This window comes from Platichthys flesus, chromosome 13 (genome assembly GCF_949316205.1).
Source record: "Platichthys flesus chromosome 13, fPlaFle2.1, whole genome shotgun sequence".
Classification (NCBI taxonomy): domain Eukaryota; kingdom Metazoa; phylum Chordata; class Actinopteri; order Pleuronectiformes; family Pleuronectidae; genus Platichthys; species Platichthys flesus.
The window spans coordinates 10,586,376-10,606,349 of record NC_084957.1 but is presented as its reverse complement, the minus strand read 5'-3'; the positions used below and the strand labels follow the sequence as shown (position 1 = coordinate 10,606,349).

The following is a 19,974-nucleotide window of genomic DNA, read 5'->3' as shown; positions in this document are numbered from 1 at the left end:
AACTAACCATAACTAACCCACAGCCCATTGGAAGTGGGTCAGCACTCTCCCCCTCTCTCTCTCTCTCAAACACAAATGTCTCTCTATAGTTCTGAGGACACTAATTGACATGATTAATTCCATAGCCCCTCCTCCTATCATTAACTATCACAACCTAAACTTAATTTTAACCCTAACCCTAAAACCAGATCAACCCTCTGTATTTGTGAGGATATCTCAGTTATAAGTTGACAGCTTCAGCACAAAATGTTTCAAGCAGTAAAATATTCCAACGTCGTCACCTGCGATCTCTTCCTGGATTTCAACAGACGTGAATTAATCCCAGTTGCATCATTTCTCAAATGTGAAAAAGACAAAAAAAAGGCGTGTTCCCGGGGACCAATCCGAACGCTGTGCGCGTGATGCGATGAGAAAAGCAACGAGCGGGCAGCCAATCAGAAGTCACGAGTTAAAGCGCTGAGTGTGAGTGTGTCTGAGGACACGAGGGGGGGGGGCTGCACTAGCTACTCATCCATTCATCAGTTTCAGACCCGAGTCCCCCCGCGGTCCTCCTCTCAGCACCTTGCTCCCCCAGCCGCCTCTCGGACCAGCAGCAGTGTTAATATGACCAGGATTCTTCGGGCCTTCAGCGCAGTAAAACCCCTCAGACATGTGTGTGTGTTCGGCAGAAAACTGGGGAGCGCGTCGCCCTGCCTGAGGCTCCAAGCTGCTAAACTTTACAGTGTCAAGGTAAGAACAAGTGCGTGTGAGCGGAGATGGGCTGTCGGTTTTAAAATGGCTGAATTTGACATTTTCCAAAACTTTCTCCAAGCTCCGCGCTAACGCCGAAGTTTGCTTATGAACTCTGCGCCGAACTCCATAGAGAAATACGCAAAGTCTAAGATATCTTGCTTATATACAAAAGTGCAAAAACACAAAACCTTAATACCGCCATGTGAATAATCAACAAAGGTTGTTTATTGATTCGGCTCACACCCAATAGAATAAGACGTTCTTGTTTTAGCGTATTTTGAACTTTAGCTATAGTTGACCATTTACGGATAAAGCGCTCTTGCATCAGAAACAGCATCGTGGCTGGGCAGCCTGAGCCAGTAGAAAAAGATGGAACTGTGCTGAGATATGGTCACTCTGGTGGATTGATACCAAGCCGAATTAAAACACAACTATATTCAAGTAAAATACAATAAACACAGGAAGCCATCTGCATTTGGTTAATGTGTCATTTAGTTAAACCGCAGTAAATCAGCAGTTTTTATAATGCAGTTTGGAAAGTTTGGTTTGCTCAAATGCTAATAAGCACACAGATACAGAACCTGTGTGCTTATCATGTGTGGAAATACACCCTGATTGCAATATGCCTTTACAGAACACTTTACCACTAACTTTTAAGTTTAAAGTTTATAAAGTAAGTTTAAATCATTGTCATGGTTGACGTTTTGGTTATAATTTGAAATAAATCTAAAAAAGTAAAATATGTTCAAATCTGCTCCAAAATGTGACCCATATCACATCTTTCCACAAAGTTTTGTATAACTCCATCCAGTAGTTTTTGCGTAAACCTGGTAACAGAAAGCAAAATTTGTATTAATTCATCAAATACAGATATACACATACAACAACAACACATGTTGTGTTAGTAAGTGAACATTTTATTTTCTTGTGATTTAAGAAACTAATTCTGGTTTGACTATTGGTCCCTGGCAATGGGATGTTCAGCAGCTGGAGGTCATCTCGGGTCACCGCAACCTTTATATCCACATATTGCACGCACACACATATACACACACACACACACACACACACACACTGAACAGAAGAACAGATTTGTGTGTCTCAGCATTCACAGCACAATCCACAGTGACCTGCAGCTTCAGCATGAAGTCCCAGAGGCTCAGTGCTCTCGCTGCTCACCATTTTAAGTGTTGCCTCTGCTCTCGCCAGTGCATCAGTCCCGGGGGATATTTTTGCTGTAACATCTGCTTGCACTCTTTCTGTTTGACTCCCGTTCAGGCCCAGACAGCCCACCTGGTCTTGGAGGATGGAACCCGGATGAAAGGGTTCTCCTTTGGGCACCATGTGTCGGCCCCTGGGGAACTCGTCTTCAATACGGGCCTGGTGGGGTAAGGAGGAGACATGCTGCCATAAATCAAAATACAAAAGTGCATTTGAACAAGTGTGTGTCAGAAGCTATGAAAACAGAAAATAAAATGTAAATATAAAGACCCCTTGTACGTTTCTTTAGTTAAGTTTTTCACAAGGCCATATTTTTATATAAAATCTTAAGGTATCCCGAGGCTCTGACTGACCCCAGCTACAGAGGTCAGATCCTGACCCTGACGTACCCAATTGTTGGGAACTATGGCGTGCCCAACACCCAGGAAGTGGATGAGCTGGGACTGAGAAAGAATGCAGAGTCAGAACGCATCCAGGTTAGAAACACTGCTGTGGTCCGAAGGTTTCAGGGCCTGCATTTCATTTCATCTATATATATATATAGATGATGCTTTGATATAGTTTTGTCCTTGTAACTTCCCCGACTCGAGTTATTGACAAAGAATGTTTGTCTTGATAGTTTGATGAGTCGATCAACAGAAAGTTGGACGTTTAACAAGTCATTTAACAAGACCACTTTTATAATAGCAAACAAAGTAGAGGATTTGGGTTTTTGGGATTGTTGATTGGGCAAAAAATCCTACAAAAATCTGCCATTTTCCATTTTTAAAGACATCGAATTGACCTGTTAAGGTTAAAATCTTCACAATATTCATGAAATTAAACTCCCTTTTAATATTAATTGTCGAAGTATTATCATTCAGTAGTTGGAACGGTATAAAGTACTTTTCATTGGTAGTGCCAGGGTCCTGAGTTGGATTCAGGTTGCCTGCCCATGCGTAATGAGGGATTTACAGGAACAATTTCTGCATGTGATTCAGTGCAGGTTTATCATCCTCACTGTTCACCTTCTTTTCACTGTGACAGAGCTGCTCGTGAAACCGAACACTGCACTTCAAATTGAAAGCTTTCCACAGTTAAAACACGTGGCTGCTTTTATTTTGGAGCAGACACAGGAAGTGCGGGGTGATGCATTTAGCATCTGTTTTATTCAGAGGATCATTTTTGTATTGGAGATGGGCTTTGGTGATGCCATATGGAATTCTTCCGAGCTTACCCTTTACTGTAGAGGGTCGGCTGAGAACACCCCTCCAACATATAATATAAAAAATAAATAATATAAATTACAGCAGAGTGTACTCTCTGAGTGTACCTCCTTAAGCTCAGAATGTGCAGGCATGCTGAGACACATTTTAGTATTTTATGGCAGCTCTTGACACCAGCGCAGCTGCAGTTTAGTTGCAAGAGTTTTAGTTTTGGCTTTTCATTTATTTCCCAGGCCTAATATTTGTGCTTCTGTGCCTCCAGGTATCCGGTCTCCTGGTTCAAGACTACAGCCACGAGTACAGCCACTGGAACTCTGTCAAGTCCCTGGGTCAGTGGCTCCAAGATGAAAAGGTTAGGATTCAAATTACCTCCTCCTCAGGGGTCATGTAGAAGCAGTGAATAAGACTTGGCTTTTTGACAAGCTAACAATTTCTTACTTTCCCTCCCTGAAGGTTCCTGCACTGTTTGGGATCGACACCCGAATGTTGACCAAAGTTATTAGAGACAAGGTGCAGTAAATACCCAGTTCTGATCTGCTGCTTCATTTAGTAAATGGACAGCCTTGATCGCTCACTGATGTTGATGTGCTCGTGGTTTCAGGGCACGGTGCTGGGGAAGATTGAATTTGACGGACAGCCCGTTGAGATATCGGACCCCAACCTGAAGAACCTGGTGGCAGAGGTCTCCACCAAGGTAACAGCTGCTACCATTTATTTATGGTTATTTATGGACACATGACATATTTTAATGTCATATTTTAATGTCATGTGTCAGGTCAATGTTCATACCAGGTCTGACCAGGGCCACAATTACATCAGTTCAAACTGGACTCAAAACACATTTTCCTCTTTTCACAAATGACGTTGATGATCACTAACCTCCTGTTGTGTTTGCCCGCCCCCTCGCCTTCAGGAAACCAAAGTTTTTGGAAAAGGGAACCCAATCAAAGTAGTGGCCGTTGATTGTGGCATCAAACACAACATCATCCGCCTGCTGGTTAAGGTGAGAAAGTAAAACCCTCTTGTTCATTGTGCGTCCTCATTTAATTCCACACTCAGGAATGATGTGTCTGTGGCTGAGCCCCTAATGAACCTTCTCTGCACAAATACAGTAAAAGAAAATTGACACTTTGTTTTCTGCAACATGACCTAGAAAATTTCAGATAATAACATTAAGTCTAAATGAATCATTCTGTAGAAGTTATTTGTGTCACGCAGCTGCAACTGAAACTGGGTTTCTTGTTTCTGTCTTTGTGCTCCACTTAACGGTTAGATGTAATTTATGATTTGGTATAATTGGTTGTAAAAGTAGTGGAGGAAAAACAGCTCACACACTTTATTACAATAGTCTGTTTATTGTCTGTTTATCATATTAGTTATCGTCCCATATTTGTTTTTGAATGGTTATTGTGTGGCAGTATGAAGATTCTCATTTGTCAAAGAATTGTTCAAATTAATAGTAATTATCATTAGGGAGGACTTTTGACTTCCTGGTTGACAAAATGGAAATGATGACACTGTTGCTTGTTTTTTGTGTTTGAGGAGTGTTTACTGGAGGAAATGTGACATTTATTGTGTCATAAATCTAAATATGAATATTGTAATTTTACTGAGGACCTTGGAGTCTATTAACCCCAACTTCATTATAAGTACTGAATCTGTTTTAAAACTAGAGGGGCAAATGTTGATTTAAAACTATTAGATCATATTGAGGGGCTCCGCCATGACCATCGTTAGGTGGAATTGTAAGACTGCAGAGTGGGTCAGTGTTTCAGTATTTGTGTGCAGAGGGGGGCAGAGGTCCATCTTGTACCGTGGGACCAAGACTTGCTGAGTCTAGACTACGACGGTCTGTTCATCTCCAACGGACCAGGAGACCCGTCTCTGGCCAAGACGCTCATCCAGAATGTCAGCAAGGTACGGCATGGAGATTTTTTAGATCTGTAGGGCATCAGTAGAATTAAAACTGAAGTCCATAGTTCTGCAACTTGTGAAATTGGAACATTAAGAGTGGAAGTTCATGTCGAGATATTTATTTTTCTTTGAAGACTGCATCATAAGCCAAAATCAGTGATGTGTATTCTCACTTGAGGGCACATCAGGTTATTTTAATTATCATATACACTGAGTAAAAATTAAAATGTATTTATGAATGTTATTTCCTGTAGTGACATCACCCTAAAAGTACTACAGAGTATTAGAATCTGAAAAAATGCCGTAATATTACAAGAATCAAGTAATAATTTATCGAGAAAAAAGTGAGAATATGGATATAAAGTCAGAATGTATTGAGGATAAAAAGTAATATTATGTGAATAAAGTCGTAATTTAACAAGAAAGAAAGTCATCATATTCCAAAAATAGAGCAGAATTCCATTCCTGGATCCAAAACCTCGATTTGGGTGATAATATATTCTTTTCTCTTTAAGTGGCCGTTATATTCCATCTTATGATAACTTTTCTATCATGATCTAAACTAGCATGAATAATAAATGTTACATTTTGTTCTGAAGGTGCTGGAAAGTGATCGTCCCCAGCCGGTGTTTGGTATCTGCATGGGAAACCAAATCACTGCTCTGGCAGCAGGAGCTGCATCGTATAAACTGCCTATGGGCAACAGGTGAATTTCTAAATAACATAATTAAGAATATAAACAACTGTATGTAAACTCTTTAAGGAGCCTCGTAAACATTTTAGTGTCTGTGGACTTAAAGACTGTTGTAGTTAATTGTAATGCTCTAATTTTCAGCTATTTGGTATCATGTGGCCCATAAACAAATAATAAACATTGTGGCTATTGTTCTCCAGAGGCCAAAACCAGCCAGTGCTGAATGTGATGACGGGCCAGGCCTTCATCACGGCGCAGAACCACGGCTACGGCATTGACAGCGAGTCCCTGCCCCCGGGCTGGAGCCCGCTGTTCGTTAACGCCAATGATGGCACCAATGAGGTTCATTTCTCTCACAACACTGACAAAATGGCATTTTAATATTTCTGTTGTACATGTCGACGAGTTCAGTCGAGCAAAAAGATGACTACAAATGATATTTCAGGAAGATTCACCTGGTTTTGAGGTTTTTCTCAAAGAAATGCAGAACTGTGATAAACTGCTGGCTTTCTTTTCCAGGGCATCATGCACAACACTAAGCCTGATTTCACGGCTCAGTTCCACCCGGAGGCTAAAGGGGGTCCCACAGACACAGAGGTAATTAAAAACTCTGATAGCGATGCATTAGTAACTTGAATACTACACTGAAGGTAAGTAAAGGCATATACCTGCAGGGCGCTGCAAGGGAGAAGTGAGAAAAAGTCTGAGTCTGTCTGTCTGTCTGTCTGTCTGTCTCTCTATGTGTTTACCTCTGTCTCTCTATACGTAGATCTCATAAATCGTTCTCTATCTGTCCGTATCTCTTTATATGAATTTATACATGTTTTATTTGAATTTACAAAATGGAGCCAGACTCCACAAAAGCAACATAACAGACAATATGCTGGTCCTGTAGCCTTCATCCAGCTGCTGAGTAATACTAAGCCTGCTGCAAAAATGTTGTTGATGTTTGAGGTCCTGCCGACACTCTGAAACAGCAAACAGGGGAAGCAACCAAAGCCGCTACTGCCTGTATTTAAATCTCTATATATCACTTCTTATGCTAAATTTGTATCACTATATGTCTTTATCGCTTTTTATCTAAACAATACAAGTAGCTTTATCTCTTGACCTATATCTATAATGTTATATCTATATTTATATAATCATGGATGCGTCAGGGCTCAGGTGGAGGAGCATTCACTCACAGTGTCTCTCCGTGTCCTTGCACAAACCCGTTGATTGTTCTGTGCTCCGGTTCCTGTCACACGCGGCAGACGAGGACTGCGGTTCAAGTTCTGGTCAAAGTATGTTATAACCTCTGTCATGTGGAGGCAGAATAATAAGACCTGTCCTCCACACCACAACATAGACCTGACAGCTCAGTGGGAGATATCTTTGCCTCCACCTGGGCTGGACTGCGGGAGACATCACCAGCAATTTGCATGGGGAGCGCATGACAAATGTCTTAGCGGCAGGGAGGTGCAATGTTTTTTTAATGTGTCTGTCTCAAACATGGAGAATACTATTGATTTTTCTGCGACTTTCTGAATAACATGAAAAGAGGATAAGTTTACTTTTCTTTCAGTAAATAGTCAGTTTGTTATCGAAACTTCAGGCACAGTTACCCCAGCTGACAATTTTCACTGCATCCGAACATCTTACTCTTTTGTAACTCAAGCCCCAGATAAGTTTCCACGGATTGTAGATCTACCTCCTGTTCAACCCCAGATACATGGACTAATACAGTATTTACTCCATAACCTTTGAGTGGCTGAGGAAACACAAGCAAGCACTCTGCCGGATTACATAATGTGCTTCTCTAAAAAGTTGCTCTGCCAATAAATGTGCTTAATTTGTACCATGCAGCCAGTCCCAATATATTTCAACACGGTAATATATATATATATATATATATATAAAAATTGCAAATCTGCTTCATACAGACATTACATTTTTGGTGTCACTTTATCCCTTTGATCCAAAAGCTTTGTGACAACATTTCAGAAGCAAGAAAAGTGACCGTAGGAATCTGTAAATGTACTTTTCAAATCCTTGTTGTATTGGCATTTCTCTCTCTGTCCACAGTTCCTCTTTGATACCTTCATATCGTTGATCAAGAAAGGAAAGGGGGCCAACCTGGTGTCAGTCATGCCCAAGAAACCCCACATACCCCCGAGAGCTAAGGTACAGTACGACGCTCGGGTTCAGCAGGTTCACCTCAAGCCTCTGAACTGTGATTTGTTTAAACATCGGCTTAAAAGAGAATATACCAAATGGATCACTTTTCAGGAAACTACCAGGATTGAGTTCAACAAGGAACCAAGTTTTAAGTATGAAGAATGCTGCTTGTTACTGTTCTTTGTGACTAAGCTTTTTAAATCAGGGTCACTATATGAGTCCTGAAAAGATGATGAATGGAGGTTCATGCTGTGCAGTGTCAGTTAGAGTAACCTGCAGTTAATCACTGTGGTCATAGTCTGTTTGTGTTCATGCAGGTGTCGAAGGTGCTGGTGCTGGGCTCTGGAGGCCTTTCCATCGGTCAGGCTGGAGAGTTTGACTACTCTGGATCTCAGGCCATTAAAGCCTTGAAGGTGAGAGGTAGTAACACAACGTCCTGATGCATTTTGAATGGGTTCTGCACCAAAAACCATTCTCCATCATTCTCAAGTATGGTTGTAAAGTTGAAAAGGATGTCAACCTGCGTCAATATAATGTACAGTGTGATATGAGAAGAGAACTAATGTCACACATCATGTCAAATAATTGACGCTTCAAATTTTTAACTTATCCTGTTATTAGTAAGACATGTCATTTTCATGCTGTGACATTTTAAATGTCAGTTAATAAAAAACATGGGATCACATGTGAAATATAGAACATGGATGTTGTCAAAGTAACACTGACAACTAATCATCACACTCACACTTTTTTAAATTGTAATATTTGACTGTGTGTGCATGTTGTAGGAGGAGAACCTGAAGACTGTGCTCATGAACCCAAACATAGCCTCGGTTCAGACCAACGAGGTGGGATCCAAACAGGCCGACTCGGTCTACTTCCTGCCCGTCACGCCACAATTTGTCACTGAGGTGATCAAGACAGAGCGTCCGGACGGCATCCTGCTCTCTATGGGCGGACAGACTGCGCTCAACTGCGGTAAGACGAGCACTTGTTTGGTTGCATGTGTTTTACATTTTTTTTCCTGGCTTGGGTATTAACTATATATCTCCTATATTTGTATTTGTGGCGTTCAGGAGTAGAGTTGTTCCAGCGTGGCGTCCTGGAGAAGTACGGGGTGAAGGTCCTGGGAACCCCGGTGGAGTCCATCATGGCCACAGAGGACAGACAGCTTTTTGCTGACAAACTGAATGAAATCAATGAGAAGATCGCACCCAGTTTTGCTGTGGAGTCGGTGAGGACCCCTAACACACATATACACTTCCTGTCCAGTCGACTTCCCAAGTCTGTGTAGTATCAAATAGAGAGATTTTTATTCTCATGTCCTGTAATTGGTTATTAAAGCTTTATTTTCTATTTTTGGGGAGTAATATTTGTGTTCATCTTCCAGGTGACTGATGCGTTGAAAGCAGCAGAGCGGATTGGATACCCAGTGATGTTACGATCGGCCTATGCCCTGGGAGGCCTGGGCTCTGGTCTCTGTGCCAACAAAGAGATCCTCGAGGAAACTGCCAACAAGGTCAGAATAAATACTGCTCAGCCGGCTGGCTTTATTTTTCTTTATTTTTTTAAGACTTTTACTGACAAACTTTTAGCTTTGTACCTTCACCTGGTTCCAGCACAAACCTGCACAAAGAAAAAAGCTTTGAAATTGTTTAGATATGTGTCTTTGGTCCTGTTCCACGAAAGGAACAGTTCTTTGTTGCTAAGCAACATTCCTTTGTGCTCGTCCAGTCTCCAGCTTTATGTCTGTCAGCTCAGTGGTTTCTAATGTGTGATCCCACATTAGCTGCAAAATGAACTGTCTCTGCTAGACTGTATTAGATGGACACACCTTGCTTTTATGCAATGCACATATATAATACGTTTAATATTTTATTATCATTTTGAGGTATCAGTTGTAAATCTTTGTTTACCTGATATTGTTGGTGGCGTTTAGGCTGGTTTGTATCAAATTACAGGGCAGAGAACTAGTTCTTAACATCTGTGATTTAAAAACCTGAGGCAAACACTTTTTTTCACCCCTATGTCCTTGTTAGAAAAAATGTTTATGTTAATTCCTATCATAATATTCACCAGTAGAAAGTTGCACGGTGTCTGCAGGTTATCAGAATTTAAGACCTTGAAGTGTTAATATGTTCCATAATGCTTTAAAATGAATATATATATATATATATATATATATATATATATATATATATATTTTTAGAAGAAATGTTTTGGCAGCATGTATAGGGTGTTGTAGTTATTTCTGAATGACACAGATATAAACACGCTGTGATAAAACTACAAACAACACCTTCAACAACTTAATGTAATTTTCTATGAATCAAATTTTTCATATCTGTCATACTTGACCTATAGTGGTTCTTAATTTTAGTCGTTATGTTCGTAAAAAGTTTTAAATTCAACATGTTGTAACCTGCTGATAAGCTGAAAAAGCATCTAAATTGATGTTGTTCTGTGCATATCCATCCTAGGCTCTGGTCATGAGCAGTCAGATCCTGGTGGAGAAGTCTCTGATGGGCTGGAAGGAGGTGGAGTATGAGGTGGTGCGAGACGTGGCTGATAACTGCGTCACTGTGTGCAACATGGAGAACTTCGACCCACTGGGCATTCACACAGGTACCAACCAGAAAGATTCCATACACACTGAATTACGTCCTCTTCTTACAGGCTCTGTGTTGTCCGTCATTCCCTATGTAGCTATCCGTCTGTACCAGTCTTTTGAAAACAATCTTTTAAAAGCCTCGAGGGAATCTCTTCAAATGTTGTGCAAATGTTCCCATTGACCCCTGCAGATTAGCTGATTAGATTTATGTTGTCAAATGTCACATTGGCCTCATGTGAGTCTGGAAAATGACTTGTGTAGACTGAAACTGCAGATGTGTGTGGAGGCCACAGTGCAGTTATTCCACTATGATCTGGTGTGTTTGATTTACTTCTGTTTGCTGCTTGTATTCTTGTTGTTCTCAGCTGAGCGAGTTACTCATGTTGACCGAGCTCGCTGCCTCACCTGGTGACAGCGGTCTACATTATTTTTGTTGTTGTTGATTCTACAGATCAAGAAAAGCGCTGAAAATCTAAACTTGAAATCAAATTTAAGCCGTTGGGTTTAGCCCAGTTCTCATAGCCAACATCTAGCGCTCGTACTGACTGAGACACTTGAAATGTACATTAGATTAAAGGTGGTTTGTGTACTTTTTAAAGTCCAGAGGATAAACAGAAAAGTATTGTTTTATCTAAAATGCAATATGTTTCCGGGCCCAGAGTTTCCTTCACCTTATAAATATTTACCTCTGCCAAGGATGTTATATTTTCATCTGCGATTTTTTGCAGTATGACACAAAAACTACTCATCGGATTCCCATGAAATTTTGTGGAGGGACGGGCAATGACGCAAAGAAGAACACATCACATTTAGTGACAGATAGAGGAACTTGGCTCTTTTCTACATTGCGAGAGAGGGCTTATTTCCACATTCTCCTTCATTTCTCAAAGAATAATATTTTCATATTCATGAATGTTTGTGATTTGGTGCAGATCCAAATATAAATCAGGATCTAGTGAATCTAAACTATTAGTTTTCCAAAGGAAATAGACATTTTAGATTAGAGTTGCATGGTGAAATTCTTTAAATGGGATTTTGTTAGCTCTCAGTTTAAAATCCAAATGAGAAGCACACTCTTGTTGCACTCTCTTCCACCAAAAAACTGTTATTATATAATAAGTCACTTCTTGCTCTAGCCCCTCATCTTCCTCTTCTTCTTCTTCAGGTGACTCTATAGTAGTGGCACCGAGCCAGACGCTGTCCAACGAGGAGTACCACATGCTCCGTGAGACGGCCATCAAGGTGGTCCGTCACCTTGGAATTGTAGGTGAATGCAACATCCAGTACGCTCTCCACCCTCTGTCCCTGAAGTACTGCATTATTGAGGTCAACGCCCGGCTCTCCAGAAGCTCGGCCCTGGCATCCAAAGCCACTGGGTGAGACAATTAGTCCATGTGAACACAACACAGATACTACGGTTTCAAATCAAATCTAAAAGGCCTATTGAGGAGTAGGTAATATGCAGTATATAGAATTATGTGTCTCGGGTGATTTTCCCTTGAAGCTTAGTGATTATGTCTAATCATCTTGTTTAAGGCAAAAGGTTTATGATCTCCAAAAATAATTGAAAGATGAATTCCTCTGCACTTTTAGAACATACACACACACACACACACACACACACTGAAAGGTAAATATAAATGTATATAATATGTAAAATGTTTGACAAAAAGAAGGTCTGGGATATTTTTCTAGTTTTATTTAGATTATTCTGCAACTGATGTCCATCATCAGTTTATTTAGTTTTTCTTTCTGCTCTGTCCTTTTCTCACAGGTACCCGTTAGCATTTGTAGCTGCTAAGCTGGCACTGGGAATCCAACTACCAGAGATCAAGAATGCCGTATCGGAGAAGACCACGGCCTGCTTTGAACCCAGTCTGGACTATATTGTCACCAAGATCCCGCGCTGGGACCTGGACCGTTTCCAGGGCATGTCCAGTGAAATAGGCAGTTCCATGAAGAGTGTCGGAGAGGTGAGGGAGGACTCACGGATAAACACTCAGATCCTCACCTGCTTATTTACTGTGCTCACGCCGATATTTTATCTTCTTGTAATCTCCTCATCTGGATTCAGGTGATGGCAGTGGGCCGGACCTTTGAGGAGAGTGTGCAGAAGGCCCTGCGGATGTGTCATCCGTCAGTGGACGGCTTCGTGCCCCACCTGCCACTCAAGAAAGCCTGGTCTGACACCCAGGACTTGCAGCAGGAGCTGGCTGTGCCCTCCAGCACCCGCATCTTCTCCCTCGCCAAGGTACACTAATCTTTCACAGCGTTAATAATGAATGACACCAACTACAGTTTTCTCATTAAAATCCCATTTTGAAGTGTCAAATAAGAATTATCATGAAAAAATCATGAAACGCAGGGAAGAAAAATGTGTCCCTGGCCTTCCTGCATGCCATGCCATGAATGCCTAATTGTGTGGAAATTCTTGTCTTTGAAATTGAGATTGACTTAAATAGATGCAGAGGTGTTATAGGTTGTTATAATTCCTGGGAAACACCCGTAAACAGTGATTATCTAACTGACAGCAGGGTCTTCTCAGATAACTACTAATCTGGTTAATCATCTGAAATGCGTTTTTATTTATTTTTTCTTGCCTGATACTTTGCTGTTAGTCTGTTTTTCTCATATAAAGAGGTGTGGGTGAAACAACAGTTTTAAAAGCGCAGGGTCAAGCTCTGTCATTCTGACACACAGATGCTGCATGGCCTAATACAAGGTTAAAACCTCTACAGGTCCGGCTCTTGCAGCAGAGAAGCAACAGAGGTTGTGTCAGTGTCGAAACCTCCAGCTCTGTGAGCTCAGTGTCGTGACAGCACAGACGGATATGTTCCCTTAAGTGTGGAGTGAGATCATCGGCGATGGGACGTCATTAGGGATTAATGAGCCATATCTCATCTGCAGGCAATCAAACGCCAGCTACAGACGTAGTCAAAAGTGTTGGTGCCCTCGCAAATCATTAAAAGATGTCTCCGTTCCAGAAGGGTGTAGAAATTAAAAGCTCCATTAAGATGCGTACCTACCTGCCTTTCGTCTGCAGTGGAATCAAACAAAGAAAATAGCTGAATTATTGCTTCTTCTTCAAAGTCTCTATTATTGGCGCCCTTTAGAAGTGGTGATAAATAAATGGATTATAGTGACATTTCAAGCAGGCTCTTTTTTTAATTATTGTCAAAGATTTTTTGGAAGTCATTCAGTGTATAAAAATCGTGCTGTTTTGGTAATATCATTATGTTAGTATAAGCAGCTTTTCATCCCTTCCTGTGACCACTTGCCTACATTTTGTAAGTTTAAGGTTCCGAATAATCCGGTCAGCTCGGGCATCACTTTTATTACAGCTTACAGTTTTGTCTTTTGTTTTATTGGGGGGTGGTAACCAACTTCAAGGTGCATTACAGCCATACAATTATAGCTTCAATATCCTAATTCTTCTTCTTCTTCTTCTTCTTCTTCTTCTCCATTCGGTTCTGTACCTCTTATCAAGCTTCATATTTGATAGCTTCTCGTTCTTCTTCGTTAGTTCGTTCAATTGTACTTGTTATAAGGCAGTTGAATGGTCCGTAAATGAGCTGCAGTGCCTCTGCGAGACTGGGCTGTGGACAGATGAAACACAATCAGAGCTTTTTCCCGAAGTCACATTAGATCCATGTTTACACATGAGGAAAATAAATAAAGCTTTCAAAGAACGGACCCCCCCCCCAGTGAGGCTCGGTTATGTTATTTTGGTGCATCTGGCACAGGGTGATTCAGAAGGTTATCAAATATTTATTGGATGTAAAACTTCAATATGTTGCTGCTACTTTTGCAGCTCAGGCAGTTATCAATTCTAAAAAGCACCACAGGCAGGATTCTCTGACAATGGTTACATAGTCTATTATAGAATCAGAGAATGTGTTACGTTTGAAAAGATAGGTACTGAAATATGCTAGATCTATGGGATTTGAAATATTCCACTGAAAGTCACAATAATCACTGGCAGCTTCATCTGCAGCTCCTGATGGCATAGGTTCTTTACACCGCTCACTAAAATCCACTTAATGCCAAAAGTGGCAAAGTAATATTATATATGGTTCACTCGTTTGACTCGAAGGAATGACCATCAACTTGTTATGGGCTTTTTATTAAAAGCAACTGATTATTAGAATTTGTTGAAACTTTGTGAAACCTACTGGATGTCTTCAACAAAGCACCTGTACGATGAGCCTGTCAAAGGTAACACGGAGTCGGTTTGGTGCCCGGTGTGTTTTAGGCTCTCCACAGTGGCATGAGTGTGGATCAGATCCACCAGCTGACGTTCATCGACAAGTGGTTCCTCCACAAGCTCTGCAGGATAACACAGATGGATCAGCACCTGGCAAACTACAAGAGGTAAAGTTCAATGTGATGTCCCTAGCGTGCATGTCAGTTCCTTTGCTGCTGAATTGGATTAAAGGGATATGATTTATTTGAGAATTTAAACTTGTTTAATGCTTCTGATTTACTTTTACGTTTGTACAGTGCCTATGTTCCTGTTTGTGACTCTGCAGTGTCTTTTCTGATTTATCCTTTAGACCTAGACTAACAGTTACTCATTATTATTATAATAATAATAATGTACGCCTCCTTCACATCCCCAAGAAGCTAGTTTTACACCACTGACAAGAAGCCAATTTCTTAACTGTAAAAGTTAGAGTATTTAACAACAAGTGTGTCAGCCGGGATCATAAGTTTCCTTTTTGTCCCCTGGAAACACATCTGTTGTCTGCTGTGCTGCTTGCACCATGTTTTTGTGTTGGTCAGTGTTGTGTTTACTTGCAGCATATTTAGCAGTGTTGCATGTATTTGCAACACTAGTGCTGTTTTCTTGAATTTGTTTGTGTTTTGTCTATTTAAGGCTGCTGCACATTTAGAGGATAATGGGGCTGATTTAGGACCCATAAACCCCTCCACTCTGTTCATCCGTCTGTGGAGTTGACCCTCAAATCATTTTAACCACATTTGCCCTATATCAATTGTTATCTCCCTTATTTTTTCTGCAGTATAGACTTAGTTGGTTTGCAGATTAACCTGGGCCCTTTGCTACAGAGAGGTGGTTCACATTGACTTAAATAGATCAAAAGTTTCAGCTAAATTGTATTCTTTGTTTAGACTTTTGAATTCAGTCTCATTCTTATTTTATTGGCATTTCATTACAATGCAAAAAAATTCAGAAACACAAACAGTGTGATGGCTCGCGGCGTCTATATTATACATACAGTCGGTACGTAGGTTGCTGTGTATGAATCAAAGTTATGTGCCCTCAGGAAACCACCCAAGATTTGATTTAAAACATGCATGAATGGATGTGGAGGCTTTGTTTTCGTACCATCGCTTTAAGTAAAGTTTTCTTCAATTCAGGTTTGCTTAGACATCCTCTAATCCCTGCCTCCTTTGCGTCCACAAGAGAGAGGTGTGAGTTAGAAATTGACAAATTATATAAAATGGACACAATTTTGGGGACTTCTTTTTTTCTAAATTACTGAGCATTCTTCAGTTCGAAAATGTCGGTCCTCATAAATGAGATGAGCCCCAGTCTCTTCACGTCCGTGTCTCTTTCCCTGCCGCGGTTCACCTCCTCTCAGCCGCTGCCCTCGCTGTCTCTCTGCCCTCTGGCTCTTACCTGGACAGCTCAAATCAAAGCCGCTGTGAATTTTCATGGCTCAGCCACAGGTAACCCGCTGCTTTCCTCTGACTGAGCTGTTTAATAATTAATGCCTGGCTGTCTGGTGGGCTGCCACCGCTACACGCTGACACACAGAACTGCTGTTGTAGTCTCCACTGCCTCTGGAGCAGGGGACATTGGGATGGAGACACAACAATAGGCTGCTGGTGGCAGACTGATGGAGCGTAGCGCTGAGTACAGCTGGACTATGGGCTCTGATGGCTTGATGTTTGTGTGCATTGGAGTGTTGGTTCTTTCATTGCTGCAGCTTGGACTGGTGGATATTTAATATATTTAATGATCTGTATTTGGACAAGAGTCACTAAGAAGAATTTAAGTACACGTGTGTCAGTCGAGACACATTCTAATGCCAGATCATGTGAACTGACAAACTTTGAGCTGTTCACCTGTGATCAGATCACCTGAGGTAAAGAAAGATGCCAATACCTGATTTAAACACGGCCTGTAAACCCAGTTATTGTGTTTGTATGCTGCATCAACATATTATCATCCACACTCCATATCCTTTACTGAAGTTTTAAAAGACTCTATGATGAGACACTGTCACAGTTTCTGTATCTTTGCCTCCAGAACCAGTGGAGTACTTGATAATGACTGCAGTGTTCCTAATGGAGACCTGGCAAACACTTCATATGTTAAAGCCTGATTACACAAAGCAGAACACCAGTACACCTGCGTGTGAGGACATAGATCATTAGGTATATATAAGCTCCCGGGGCATGACATGAATTACAATTAAGAGAGTAGCAATTACGCAACACACAACAGCATCATTCTAATACGGTTCAGACTTAATTAACTGAGAAATTAACAAACTGAAAAGTGTGAAATCACAGAAATTGCTTCTCGTCACCGTCAAGTTCAGTTAGATTGTGAGCGGCTGCATGTTTTATAATCATGTGCGAGTCTGTGACAGTTCTGATCCCTCTCTCACTGTACACACACTGTGCTGATGCGTTTCAAGGTTTATTTATGTGTGAAGTTCAGATTGTGAAGGATTTACCTCTGACTCAAGCTGGTTTTCAGGTGGGATAAGACCAAAAATTCCCCCCGAGAAGCTCTGAGAGTGAATGTCTCGACTTGATTTCTTGATTCTGACTCTCCTTGTGGTGTTCCGGGGGTTTGTTATTCCTGGGCCCAGCTGTGTGCAGTGTGAGTTAAAATACATTCGAAAATGTTCAATGCTGTTAAGCTACAGGGTCATGAATAATTCATTGGGCTTTGCCAGATATGAGAATTCCTCTGTGTCGTCTCTAACTGCAACATAATAGGAAGTATTAGTTTTCTTAGGGGGAGCGGGATGAGATGATCAATACGACTTTCATCCCAGTGCATTCATGTGTTTAGTTTAACTTGGCACAAAAGCAGAAATCGAAGGGAGACAATTGGCCGAACTCTGTCAGAGGAGCCTTCCAGTTACTCTATAGCTGCCATGTTTACACAGTGTATAGTTCTTTCACACTGAAGACATCTATCAGGTGCTGTCCTAACTGGAAACCCAGCTGACTTCTCATGTATTGCTGCATAGCTTTCTGGGAAATATCGCTCGACATGCTAACAAAAAAGTTTAAAAGGAATATCTTGTATAGATCTTAATAATATAACTTCCCCTTGGGTTAGGGTTAGGCCTTTTGCGACGTTGACATATAGCAAATACCAGCTGCTTGACAACACATCCCCTGGGTTTCAAGTAGTAGGACGTTACATTGACATGAGCCATAGTCAGACGCTCTGTACCATGTAAACAGGAATATGAAGGAAATACTCTATTAGGAACTCATGTAAACATTGTAATTGGTGTGATGTCTTATTCAAAATCGTGCAAATGTAGTGAGCGACGCACTGTGATGCAGAAACCATGTTTTCCTGCCCCAGCAAAGTGTCTATCACTTCGGGAAGCTCCTGCAGATCTGACACAGAGAGGCTGACATGTTGATCAACAAAAAAAAATGTAACCAACAGTCACAACAGAACTAAAATATATTTGGTCCGTGTTTAAGAGCAAATATACTTTGATAATTGTGAACACGTCTGTACCTACAACAACCTAATTGCTGTCTTTTTATTGTAATTCATGATAGATGGGTTTAAATGTACAGTTATTTCACACATCTGTAAATGAGGATACAAGGAGAGATCTTCAAGATATCTTGAGGCTGGTTTATAGTCTTGACTGGTTGAGCACTTTTATTCTGAAGGAGCCCCATTGTCCGATTATGATTTCTCTCTCAGTTCTTACTCTGTCTGGTTTCACTGTTTCTCTGTGATATGCTCCAGGGCTTGTGTTTACTTTAAATTCACTCCAGTAACTTTATTAGCATCCATTGATTCAGACTTGATATGTCCTTTAATTTATCCCGAGGTAGTTAAACCTCTTTAAAAACCTCTCCTCTTTTCTCCTCTTCCTCTTCCATTATGTCCAGGCAGCCCCATTTGGCAATGCAGTAAAAGACTAACCAACAATCATCATAGACAGCAAACGGCACTGTTCAGTCAAGTGCCTGAAAGCACTGGTCAAAATGTATTAGAAGGTGTGAAAGAAACGTGTATTTTTATAGATGTTGTATCCTGTTGTTCCAGTTCAAAAATGCCTCTTGACACAACATTTTATTTCTGCTACAATCTTTCTGTTAAAGCTCACAGTTTGCATTAAGGTTCCATCGATTTAAAATGGATTTTAAATGGTGCACTTCCCCACCTGGTGGTCTGGCAGCTCCGCGCCTTGTTTGTCGATGTGTTATTGATCGCTGTGAGCCGGGCCGCTCCCTGCAGTCCACCCTGCTGGGGAGGCAAGCCAATCATGACCCGCCTGCTCGATTGACCCTCTTAGTGCAGTGGATTTGAAAAGTGGGAAAGATATACTCACTTCAGTACCTCAGTAACTGTTTCCTCTCACAGCACGTCAGGTATTTTGTGTTTTAAACCTTTATGCTGGAGACAGACTGACATGTGTCAGAAGGAATTTAGCAGTGAATCATGTGCTTCTTTGGTATAAATGGGGATTCAAACTGTGCAGGAAGTAAGAGGTTTCTAATTTGAACAAAACCACTGTATCATTACAATTTGCTTTTTTGTTGTCTCCCACAGCAGCACAATAACCAAAGACCTGCTGCTGCAGGCCAAGCAGGACGGCTTCTCAGACCGGCAGGTTGGTCACCTTCTGGGCTCCAGTGAGAGCGCCTGCAGAGAGCTGAGGCTCACACACGGGATCAAACCGTGGGTCAAACAGGTGAGTTTCACTGGGCTCTGACCAGAAGCTCCCAGCACAGGTCAGATAGACTGAGATTCAGTGCACTCATAAGTGACCTTTCATAAAACACATTCATACACACACACACACACTCAAACACAGTATATTTTTGATTGATTAAACAATGCTTTAATAGTTTCACACATGTTTTTAGACAATATTAGTTAATTGGAAGAAAAGTGTAACATTATGCAGGACTAGTGGCTACATGTGTTTCCTCACATCTCTGCTACTTACTCACTGCTGTTACATGTAAAAGAATGAATGACCCATTTTAAACTTTTTTTTCTCAGATCGACACCTTGGCAGCAGAGTATCCAGCTATGACCAACTACCTGTATTGTACTTATCACGGTCAGGTATGTGGTCACTGCTAATAGAGGAAAATATACACATTATAGAGATATGTGACTTGATGCATGTACACAGTATGTAACCCATTCAATCACTGAATAACTATTAGTAGACGATTTATTTTGCTGT

General features: G+C 41.1%; 1 protein-coding gene across 1 annotated transcript in view; it reads left to right on the top strand.

Moving 5' to 3' along the window:
- The first annotated feature begins 501 nt into the window (after positions 1-501).
- The window catches only part of cps1 (carbamoyl-phosphate synthase 1, mitochondrial), a 42,996-nt gene continuing 23,523 nt past the window's right edge, over positions 502-19,974 (top strand). Inside the window, exons 1-23 of the mRNA XM_062403067.1 lie at positions 502-729; positions 2,011-2,120; positions 2,285-2,429; positions 3,421-3,510; positions 3,612-3,668; positions 3,760-3,852; positions 4,072-4,161; positions 4,947-5,075; positions 5,672-5,778; positions 5,967-6,108; positions 6,286-6,363; positions 7,834-7,932; positions 8,244-8,339; positions 8,715-8,904; positions 9,003-9,160; positions 9,317-9,445; positions 10,407-10,551; positions 11,703-11,913; positions 12,312-12,510; positions 12,612-12,788; positions 14,790-14,908; positions 19,329-19,470; positions 19,785-19,850. Of these exons, the coding sequence (XP_062259051.1) occupies positions 604-729; positions 2,011-2,120; positions 2,285-2,429; positions 3,421-3,510; positions 3,612-3,668; positions 3,760-3,852; positions 4,072-4,161; positions 4,947-5,075; positions 5,672-5,778; positions 5,967-6,108; positions 6,286-6,363; positions 7,834-7,932; positions 8,244-8,339; positions 8,715-8,904; positions 9,003-9,160; positions 9,317-9,445; positions 10,407-10,551; positions 11,703-11,913; positions 12,312-12,510; positions 12,612-12,788; positions 14,790-14,908; positions 19,329-19,470; positions 19,785-19,850 (2,898 nt within the window). The 5' untranslated portion in view covers positions 502-603. The remainder of the gene's footprint in view (positions 730-2,010; positions 2,121-2,284; positions 2,430-3,420; positions 3,511-3,611; positions 3,669-3,759; positions 3,853-4,071; positions 4,162-4,946; positions 5,076-5,671; positions 5,779-5,966; positions 6,109-6,285; positions 6,364-7,833; positions 7,933-8,243; positions 8,340-8,714; positions 8,905-9,002; positions 9,161-9,316; positions 9,446-10,406; positions 10,552-11,702; positions 11,914-12,311; positions 12,511-12,611; positions 12,789-14,789; positions 14,909-19,328; positions 19,471-19,784; positions 19,851-19,974) is intronic.